The sequence below is a fragment of the Rutilus rutilus genome (assembly GCF_951802725.1).
Source record: "Rutilus rutilus genome assembly, chromosome: 6".
NCBI classification, from domain to species: Eukaryota; Metazoa; Chordata; class Actinopteri; order Cypriniformes; family Leuciscidae; genus Rutilus; species Rutilus rutilus.
Genome location: NC_140214.1, coordinates 18,639,851 through 18,651,399, shown reverse-complemented (window position 1 = coordinate 18,651,399; position 11,549 = coordinate 18,639,851). Strand labels below are relative to the sequence as shown.

At 38.5% G+C, this 11,549-nt stretch overlaps 2 protein-coding genes across 3 annotated transcripts in view; one reads left to right on the top strand and one right to left on the bottom strand.

The window, feature by feature from the left end:
• Positions 1-346: 346 nt before the first annotated feature.
• adcyap1b (adenylate cyclase activating polypeptide 1b) lies at positions 347-3,855 on the bottom strand. 2 transcript variants are annotated; one of them, XM_084410877.1, is made up of 5 exons: positions 3,579-3,855; positions 3,060-3,164; positions 1,920-2,054; positions 1,418-1,522; positions 425-883 (listed from the first exon to the last, which is right to left on the bottom strand). In XM_084410877.1, exons 2-5 carry the CDS (start codon positions 3,161-3,163, stop codon positions 700-702), a joined length of 528 nt encoding a protein of 175 aa, XP_084267003.1. In that variant the 5' UTR covers position 3,164; positions 3,579-3,855; the 3' UTR covers positions 425-699. The 2 variants fall into 2 exon arrangements, with proteins under 2 accessions (XP_084267004.1, XP_084267003.1); XM_084410878.1 differs by lacking the exon at positions 1,418-1,522 and having other exon boundaries at positions 347-883.
• A 3,409-nt stretch (positions 3,856-7,264) lies between these two features.
• Positions 7,265-11,549, top strand: part of yes1 (YES proto-oncogene 1, Src family tyrosine kinase) — a 31,775-nt gene continuing 27,490 nt past the window's right edge. The window contains exon 1 of the mRNA XM_084412308.1: positions 7,265-8,036. The gene's annotated coding sequence lies outside the window, so the exon portion shown is untranslated. The remainder of the gene's footprint in view (positions 8,037-11,549) is intronic.

Here is an 11,549-nt window from a genome sequence, read left to right as displayed (position 1 = left end):
AAAACATGTATATCAATACTACAGTTACTCCAGTGTCTTTTTTTTTTTCCCAGTCAGGCATACTGGTTACTGGCTCCAATCACAAACACAGGCAGGACAATCACATTCCATCTGGAGAAGACTGGGCTAAGAAAGAGGGAATCATGCCAGCTACTATATATCCCTCTCCCACTCCTCCTTTTTTGGGGGGTCACAACAGTTGAAACAGCCCTGTACTTTACAGAGTACGTCCGATACATCCCTGGGCAGACTTTGGATAAAATAAGACTCTATTCTTTTAGCAGATTACAAAAATAAGTATAACATTCAGAACTTTGATTGTCTTTTTAAAATCTATTTATTTTCTGCATATGATGATGAATTTGAAAAGATATCAGGCGCATAACGTTCAAGGTGCACATTTTTTTTCATCTTTTTTTTTTTTTCCTCCTGATGGGTTTTGTTTTCAACATATATAGCTATATACATGAAACTGAACTGTTGGTCCACAAAGTATAACTGTGCGTTTCAAGTGCTTTTGTACAAAAAGAAAAACAATGTTATTAGTAAAATATTCATTTTAATGGCTTTACTTCATACATAAATACATGTTTAAAGAACACAGGCGCGATCCACTGATTAATCAGTTATATCAGAATGACTTTGATCTTAGGACTGAATGTACACATGGAGGGGCAGTTGGGGGCAGTTTTGTCAGCGCTACAAATAAGCAAATCGACGTCCTTTGTTTTTGACTCTCTGTCTGTACCTTCTTCCCAGGACGGCTGCTAAATACTTCTTGACGGCCATCTGTTTTCGGTAGCGACTGTAAATGTCGGTGAAGATCCCATCCGAATGCCTTTTTGATAATGGTTCCGATTCGTCTTCCTCGCTGCTTCCTCCACTGCAAATATATGAACTATTATTAGGCTACCGGCTGGCACAGGAAATGTGTGAACAGGTTTCAGTAGGCAGCTTAAACGCTCTTGATGATCCAAACATATATATATATATATATAAATATATATATATTAATTATATTGTTCAAGAAAAAAATTATCGTGAGCATTTTTTCGTTAACATTACAACGAATTTTATTGGAAATTGAAATAAGAGCAGACAATCCTCATAAATTATGCATGTTGGAAATTATGTATTCTGACGCATTGGCTCTCGAAATTTTTTTCTCTGACAATATACAACATGTTCGTGTTAGCACAAACAATTAAAAAATAACTTTCAGGCTAATTTATCGTGGTTCATCTACGAATAGTTCCCCATGAAATTCCACGCCCATGCGAGCCCACAGACAAAGACACAAGAAGTCGGGGAAAATAAAGACAAAAAGTCAAGACAGGACGACGAGAAATCATCTCCACTGAAATGAAGAGTGGGAAAACAAAAATGACGGCAGGTAAACGCTTAAAAATGCCCTTACCCTACGCGAACTGCCATCAGAGAATGCAGATATTTTCGTGCTGATAACTGAACCAGGATGTCCCTCAAGGCTCTATCTAATAATCCATCTGCATGCCTTTCCGTTCTGAGATAAAACGCCAAACACATAATATCAGTGATTAAAAACCACAGAACACGTTTGTTGCAAAGTAATCAGCCTGATTTAGTTGTATTCTTCTCTCGGCTAAACGCGTGATGGTGTTACTTTCGATTCCCTAGTAAATCTGTCAATCGATCCGTCTCTCTGTCGCTCTATCTATCTATCTATCTATCTATCTATCTATCTATCTATCTATCTATCTATCTATCTATATTAAATAGTCACTTAATGCAAATATCAACAGTAACAATAACAGAAAAAAGCAAAGGAAAAAAAGCTGGGAAACAAAAGGAACAGACATAGCGGAACAACATAAACTAAACATAATGACATCGATTATCATATGATATGACATACAGGGAAGTGATGTGAAATTATGTACCTTTTCTCTGGAGGATAGTATAGCGTGTATAGGTCATCCGTGAGAGATGGAGGACTTCGTATAGAAATTTGATCATTGCCGAAAGCCATGTCGCTTAACGAGTTTCCGTCTTCGTCAAATACATCGTTGTCTAGTCTGGAATAAAAAAAAAAAGATTGATGCATATAATAAATCACAATTTAATACACTAGAGTAATAGGCTATGATGTCCATAAAAAAAACTGTTTTAAATAAAGCCCAAATAAACTGCTAAATTAATTCAACCGTAAATTATAGCCAGTTGTTTTACGAAAAAAAAATAAAAATAAAAAATAATTGTGAGATGATACAATGCGACATACTCAAGGTTTATGGATCGAATTGATTTTAAATAATTAGTTTAATGACGCGGTCATACAAACCGTCTTATTATTGTGTTATCTTCATAGGGTATATGAGAGAATAATAATCTATTTGGTGTCCCTTCGCAGTTTTTTAAAAAAAGCATAAAAATATGATAACGTTTGGTATAATTAGCCATAAATGAGATTTGATGGTGACGTGTGAAGTTAGGCTACTATACCTACTAGGTGATAAACCTAATTGCCTACACCTGACATTGTAATAATCATGAGTAAATTCACACAACAAAAGGTCCCGCACTGAACATTCTCATTCGTGTTTTTTTTTTTTTTTGGTTTGTACAGTGACGCCACTGTACCGTCATCTTATGGGCCAGCCGTTACATTCATTGGTTTCTCATTTTCATACAAGCTACACTGCATCTGCCTGTCCCAATAGAGAATTTCCTTCTTAGCGATGCGAACGCCCTCCCACATTTGCAAGCAGATCTTAAGCGCTTGCACTGTAGCCCTGCATGCGTAAACTCTCGGGGGGAAATCTCGTTGGGCTGTTACTGTTTGAAGTCTACAGAATAATACAACAAAGCCCATATTTTTTCACTCTATAAAATTTAGTAGCAATTTTTTTAAATAATAATAATAATAATAATAATATAAAATCCTTGTCCATGTTTGCGCCTTGCCACCGTGTCGTTAATTTCTGGAGTGTTTAGACTGTAAAACAAAGCTCGTCGCAGAATATTGTCCTTTTCAACGTGAAAGAAAATCTCAAACGTTGAGCAGAAAAGCATATACATACCTCATCTTAGGAAAAGTCATCCCAATAGGCGTGCAGAAGGCGCTGTAGTGCATCATGATTCCGTAGATGAGCAACGCTAAAGTCGCTTTACTAGATCTGGCCATGCTGTAAAGACACAAGAAAGTTAAATAAATAACTTAAAAATATCAAACACGTATAGAGTATAGCCAAGATACGGTCCAGTTGAATTTACAAAAATTTGACGCCTATGAGTTTTATTCTATTCGATAGAAGAAGCCTAATACGCAAATAACTTTTTTTTAAGAAAGCCTATAAAAATCCAGAAAGGCAAAACAGGTGCGACTTTTTACTTGTCTTACTCGTATTTTCCGCTCGTAAGATGATTTGAAAAGTTTAAACAATGCCATGTACGCGCAACAGAATCCTTCTCCCGATGAGGCAAATAATAAAACCGGTAGATAATCTTTAGAAAAGGAAAATCCAGTTGCCTGAGCGTCTTCGTATCCTAATTCCTTGGTTTAAACCGAGTAAAAACGCCTTTGTCGGGTTTTAACCTACCTATTGCAGAGTAGGTAGATAGAAATGCTGTTGGATGCGACTCGGGTGCGGCTGTGGTTGTGTGAGAGAGATAGAGATCTTCCTCACAGCACCTCTTCCCTGAAGCGCCACCGTCCTTTGATTATGTGCTCGTCGGTTCAGCCCCTGCACTTTTATACAATAACCAATATCACTTTGGCAAACAAAACCTCGATGAAATCAGCAGCACTCGTTTGTCTACATATCCTTTTACAAAACTTTTTCTGCTGTGCTCCGATTATCTCGGATTTTTATCCATGAATAGGGAGTCTTGCTTTTTTTCAATAAGTCACATTAAGTATGCCACAGACGTCATCAACCCTTCCTCCCGGGATATAATAGTACAGTTCCTTCCTCATCGATGAACGAGTCACACCACATACACCTCAAATGGAACTTTCCTCTAAGTGTAATTTCTGGAGAAAGGACAATTTGCAACTTTTTTTCAACTTGACATGACAATGTGACTGCCAATTAGGATCCCCGGTCCGTGGGTTGTCTCGAGGTCCCAAACCACATCAGTCACTACAAACAGACACTTACTTACGCACTGTCGGGATGAGACAATAGAGGGGTGGACACGATAACAAAAAGAGCCATGTTCAAAAACGCCACATTTGTCACAGGGTCACGGGCTGAGCGCTGTCCACCAATGTGGTTCTGAAATGTCTTCGTGAATGAAAATGGCGCACACTTTTAGCGCTATATTTATCATTCTACCAAATGAAATTTGTCACTCTATGTTTTTTTTAAGAAACACAATTATTAAAGACTATTATTATCTATATCTATATTATTATCTATTTGAATCTCACATGCGTCATGGCCTTTCTTTGGTGTACGGATATTGTGTCTGAAATTTCTGAGTAATAGGCTTTTCACTTCACGTTCCACTTATAGCCTATATAGTTTTCGTTATTTCAGGCACACAAAAGCAAAAAAGTTATTTAGTCAAGCAGAATAACTACGTGATTTTATTACAATGCCATAAGAGCAAACTGGATCCCTTGTGTATTTACTGGCCTGTCCGCACACAGATGACGAAGTCCAGAGTCGTGCACCACCGATGGATTCGGTATGAATATATTCATGCTTACGACGATTAGTGAACTCTGACGTCGTATGACGAAACTATAAGTCACCGCTTGGTATACTCACCAAGTCCGTACACAGAGCGTGATTTAGTTGAACAATGAATCCACGCCTTGGTTCCCTATCTAGTCGGTTTTTACCTCAACACTGCCCCCATGTGTTTCTGATTGGAAACTACATATGAAAAATAAGCAAAAGTTGGTTTCAGAGATGCACGATCACCTGTGGTTGTCTTTACTTTAAATGTGAATAGACTAAGCTATAATAAAGTACAATGTAAACACGCTGAAATAAAGAGATAAATAATGACAGTAGCTACTTAGGCTATGTTTTCTCGAAGTAGCTTACTCAGGAACGTAGGCTACTGCTGCTATTGTTACCTCACAACTATCCGCGAGGCTTTAAATCTAGCTGGTTTGTGATTAAAATGTTTCAAACGTTGTTGAAAATTATGGTTATTGAAACCTTGATTAAATGTTTATAGGCTAGCCTACATATAGACCTATTTGCTAAATAATACAGAAATTGTAGCTAGCCTATGTAGGCCTTGCCCTATATGAACTATTGCTTCGTTTGGGTTAAAGGGACTTTGGTTGAAGCTATAAACTTTTAGGCCAACCCCATGATTCGCAACATTATGAATCGCGTTTTAACTTTTCTTTCACCTGCAATTAGCTATCCAAAATTACTACATTTGAGCGCAGTTGTTCCTCTGCTTGCAGTAATAAGCGAGGAAACACACTAACTACTGTAAATTAAGTAAATGAAAGATACTGGAACACATGCTATTACTGACAATGTGTGTGAGTCAAGAGAATACATTATTTACAGTAAAGCTATTAAGTTGCTTCCTCTGGGTATCCTGATGTAACAAATGATATTACGGTCAAGTTGAGTGCAAGTATTGATGTCCTTAATTACAGAGGGAGGAAGTCGCTGTTTCGTCACATATTCGTCAGCTGTGTCTCAGCACATTTTAGGCCGATATGATATTCCATTTTTAGTAATGTTTTATTTCAATTGTTAAAAGAAAGAAATATTTTAAAGATTTAATTAATTATTAGCTTTTTATCAATTTACAAACCCCCTGCAGTTCCTTCACAAACCTTTTTATTTTATTTTAAGATTTACAAGTAATCCAAAAGTAGTCAGATAATATTAGCTAATCTAACTACAATTTTCATCATGTAATTTGTATTCAGTCAATGGACTACAAAATATAAATATATATAGTAAAACTAAAATTTTCTCCATTTCCATGAGCTATACGAACACATTTCTATTCATTTTGTTAATACAGTTAAAATCTATAATTAAATAAATAAACAAACAAACACACATAAGACTCGTTATTAGGGGTGCAACAATATATTGCAATTCAAAAATGCAACAATATGTATTGTGTATGTTCACCCAAAATGAAAATTACAGTGTGTGAAAAAATTCAAGATTACAGAGTTTTAGTGTCAGTACTACGTTAAACTACTATATATAATGTTGAATATAATGTATAATAATGCAATGGGGGAATATTTGTGGCCACATATTAAAGTCTGAGTAGATTAAATGGTAAGCAAACAATCCGTTCTCGTAATCAACATGTTGAATGCAGGACAAATGAGCAGGAACGTCGACAAGGGCCAAATTGTTATGGCAAGGCAACTGGGTCAGAGTATCTCTGAAACAGCAAGGCTTGTGGGTTGCTCCCGTTCAGCAGTGGTACGAATTTACCAACAGTGGTCCTAAGAGGGCCAAACCACAAAACAGTGACAGGGTGTTGGGCGCCCAAGGCTCATCGATGCACGAGGGCACTGAAGGCTATTCAGTCTGGTCCGAGCCAACAGAAGGTCTACTGTTGCACAAGTCACACAAAATTGTAATGATGTTATCGAAGGGATATGTCACAACACACAGTGCACCGCACTCTGCTGCGTATGGTGCTGTGTAGCTGCAGACCAATCAGAGTGCCTATGATGAAACCTGTCCCCTGTCGAAACTAAAGAGACTACAATGGTCAGGCGAGCGTCGGAACTGGACCTTAGAGCAGTGGAGGAAGGTAAACTGGTCCGATGAGTCCCGTTTTCTGTCCAGTTACTTGTGAACGTGTGCGCCGTTTACCTGGGAAAGTGATGGCACCAGTATGCACTGTGGGATGACAACAAGCCGGTACAGGGAGTATGATGCTTCTGGTGGGAAACCCTGTGTCCGGCCTTTAATATGGATGTGAATTTGATACATTCCACCTACCTAAACATTGTTGCAGACCAGGTACACCCCTTCATGACATAGTGGTGTTCCCTGGTGGAAGTGGCCTCTTTCAGCAGGATAATGCACCCTGTCACACTGCACACATTGTTTAGGAAAGCAAAAAACTCAAATGTAAAGAGTGCTGCTGGGGTATAAAATCTTCTTTTCCCAGTGCTCTTTGGATGATGGGGGATAGTTTTATTCGGATAAAGACTTTATCAAGGATAAATAAATAAATGGGAGCTGCGATTGGATACATATTTGATGTGTTGAAAATTAGCTACTTTTCATGCTTTTCGAGGTAAATTTCATGGCTTCACAACAAAAGAAAAAAGAATTTGTGCTTCAAATGCTTAAAAAAAAAAAAACAAAAAAAAACTATTCGTGGAGTGTGCCCAATAGTTATGGGATGTAGGCTCACTACTAAACGTATACGAATGCTAGAAATCTGCAATGATTTAAGCCCACATGCAGGGGGCGCCATAAGACTGATCTAAAACACTATACGCCAAGAGCCGGCTAGTGTTATTACTTATGTTGGAATTATACAAAGGCGAACTACGGTAGTATAATGCTTCAAATATCACCGGCTCATGGTCTATCGTCGACTTGTCAACTGAGAAACTGATTTCTTTCCGTTCACCATTCCCTGTGGCGGCCATATTGTGGGATGCATTGCATTGCTGCAAGTTAAACCAATTCAGAGCGGAGGGAGGGGGAACATCTGCGGGAGTCCATCCACTATTCCGAGAGCTGTCTTTTGTCATGTAGCATAGCCACACAATCTCTACCGGTTCCGGTTTAAAGGTTTTTGTTTGCCAGGACTGGTCACTGTTACTCTTTTCCTTATATTGCAACACAAGAACAAAACCAAGTAACGTGACTGGATTAACAATATCTATCACGGATTTTCCCTCTATTGGGCACATCATTTATTTATCACGTCTCGTGAGGTGTTACATGGCAAAGGAATGGGACTGACTGTGATTTTCAAGTTGAACGCAACAATACCACTCTGAGTGCAACACCGAAACATTTACTTGGGACAAAGCGGTCGGAAGGCGTATGTAACCTCAAGAAAAGAGAACCAATTCGGCAAAGGTAAGAAATCAGATGCGGTTCCTTTGGTGAAAGTCTCGTCAAATGGCCTACTCTCCTGTCGCCTTTGATTTAGTGTGAAACGAGTGTGGTAGTGCTTGGAAACAACAGTGGACGCTTAGTTCCGCGTTTTCTCCCAACCTGAACACAAATCTCTGCAGCAGACGCTTTCTTGTCCCGAAACTAGTTGTATTTCTCGCAAGAAGTTTCGAAACCGTCCGACTACCTCGTTCGCTTCGACACAGATCGAGAAACGTGAAACGTGGCTCCTTGAAGTTCCCACCTGAACTATAGAAAACGCTATACACGTCTCTTTCGCGATTAATCGTGCGTTCTTGGGAAAGCCAGTAGGCTAAAACTGGTCTACACGCGCATTTCTATCTGTTTATGAGGACTTTGTGGACAAATGTCCACAATGCAGGCCTGTAGTTTACCGAGACGCCACAGGGAACATGGGGCGATACATACTGTGGACCAATGTGTGTGGTGTGAACGACTCGCTTTGATACATTGTAACTTTTCATTCTCCGCCAGTAAACTATGTAACCTTCCGCGATTGAGTTAATACAATTTCAGCGTTGAATGACGTTTGAGAGGAACTCGTGATCAGGTGTGAAATCTAAACAACAGACTTCTTTTCCAGTCTGTTCTTCTGTAGTTACCATCCACTCCAATTTATACTCGCAACATCCGGGCATTTGATATAATTTTCGGTTGTTTATGTTGAATAATTAATGAAAGAATGTCATAACAAAGCCTAGTCCATGCGTGCGCAAGCGCCAGAATAATCCTCCTCCAGTAATCCTTCTGTGAGCACAACCTCTGCCCCACTGGCTGATGCTGACTTGATTCTGAGTGAAGGGAATGATGCCATCTTCACATCTTCAGCTCTCTGATGTGTTTCCTTTTGATCCTGTCTTCTGTATGTTACTACAACTGGCTCTTGCAGGTCATGTCCCCTTTGTGTGTTGAGTTGATATAATTCAGAGGTTAGGAACCATATATATATATATATAGCCTATATATGTAAAATTTAGCCGACAATAATATTGGCTGATAAATCCAAACTTTTATATAATTGTGAGAGCCTGATCACAAAAACAAAAGTCTCAGCATTGAAAGCGATGTCCCAAGCACTAAATCAAACATATGCAGTAGCCTACAGTTAGCCTAGTTTGAACCAGTTTAAGTTTTAAAATTAATGTTACACTTTATGGCTAACTTTCTTTGTTAAAAAACCCTATTGCCTTACAAATAAATAAAATAATGGCTAAATAAAGCCAAAGTCACTGGACAACATTAACTGCGTATAAATAATCTAATTGTTTGTGCCATGGATAAATACATTGGAATAGCCTTCACACGGACAATAATGAAATGATTATAATGAAACTGTATTGTTGATGAAAAAATATGAGAAAAAATAAAAGTGCTAGTTATTAATAATGCATCAATGTGTTTGAAAAAGAAACATCTTAAATTAACATTACTGTTTCAAATGACATATTTGCTGTTTGAGTTGCGTGCCCTAAAGCTGAAGAGCATTGAGGAACCATAAACTATTGAGGAGACCATGTATATCTAATCAGCTAAGGGATTTTAGCCTCATGACTGTGTGCATATAATAACAGTGATTTCTTTCTGAAGGCACTTCTGAACTACTGTTCACTAATGTAGAGTGCAAATGTTATTATGAACAGGCAAAAAGTACGAATTGATTAAATCTCTGTGCCTATACTAAAGATGTGCTTATGAATATTCATGATTGTGGGTGCTGAAGGTATAAAGGTGATGACTATGGTGATTTTGGGTCTATACACCCCTCATGTCCATCTTCTTCTGTCCTCCCTCACCCCTTGCTCCAGCCTTTGACAGGCACAGCAGGTGGCTTTTGTGGTATGAATGGACTCGGAAGGAAGTTTGTCCCCCTCATGCTTGGCTCTGATTGGCAGCAGCAGCAGCAGAATGCCATGGTGATTAGGCCATTCCGCAGTGCTGTGAGTGTGCCAGAGCAACTACAGTGTTGCACTTAATGTTCAGCAGCCAGCTCAGCCAAGCTCTAGATTTACTAACACAGCGTTTTCGCTGAAATTCAGAACGTGCAAGTTTAGGATGAGGATTAGAGCTGAGATTCACAGATAGTTTGGGATTGGATCAAGAATGTCAACAAAGCAAATGGTCAGCAAAGAAGTATAGAAAAATATTTGGTCCTTCACAATGGCAGTATAAAAACTTTGATCCAGGACATCCGCAGAATTGTTATTTAATAGAACTTGCAGACTGTGTGCCATCTTAATAAAGAAAGTGTTGGTATAACTTTTAAATTCAAGACTGTGTTGTTTGTGCTTGTCATGGGCATGGAATACAATGGAACTGTACAAGATCAGACTTGTATAGTTGGTTATGTAACATCAGTGCTGAGATGGCGTGCATTGAAAAAGCTATGAGGTAAGAGATCGGATCCCATTCAGATGGGAAGATCAAGCCACCTGCCTGCTTGCCGCCAAAAATCAGAAAGCTACTTCCCCATTTCCTTGTTGGCTTGATTGTAATGATAAAGGCAATGTGTTTGTTAAATGGATAGTTCATGCAAAAATTAAAATTGGCATAAATAACCTGACTTTCATTCTTTTTTTGTTCTTTTTTTTTTTTTTTTTTTTTTTTGTCCATACAATGAAATTCAATTGGGGTCCAGTGTTGTTTTGGACCCCATAGACCTTATTCAGAGCAGCGCCATGACAGGTAGGAAAGCGAGGCTGTAAGGGGTAGACTTACCGTGTTTTCAATGGCATCGGCTATAAAAAACTGTATAAACCTCCTAGATCACTTTTAATTTTCCACAGCTCATGTTGTCTGGAGTTTTTTGTCTAATGAAATTGCTTTGAAAGATAATTTTGCAGTGTTTCGTCAGCAGAACAATCCAAAAACACATTAAATAACAGTGCAACCCACTGAAGAGATGTGTATCCCTCACAGCCTTGCTTTCATTCCCTTAAAAATCAAAGATGGCGCTGCTTGAATAAGGTCTATTGAAATTGATTGTATGAACAAAAACAGTTACAAGAAACTTTCTTTAAAATATCATTTGTTGTGTTCCAGTTTTGAGTGAACATCCCTTTAACCCAGTTCATTGTGTAGTTTAGATGGAGAAAGTATCACCCTCAGTAGTACTCATGCTTCAGGTGAAGTCATACAATACTAAATCCTAGTCAGTGTTAAAGGGATGGTTCGAAGTAAAATCAACCAAGTTTGACTTTATTTAGAGATATCAGCCGGATGGCTTAGTGCAGGCGCTAACGGATCCAAGGATGTATCTCGTAAATTACCCCACTAATAATGCCCAGAATGGTACCAAACTTATACAGTAAGTTATACGTCCGGGTTAGCAGTAGCATGAGCCGTCAGGCAAGTGTTATTTAAATAAACTCCTGATGTACTTACAAACTTTCCAATGCCTAGTTTTATGAGTACAGAACCTATTTGTACTACTGTATAAGTTTGGTACCATTCTGGGCA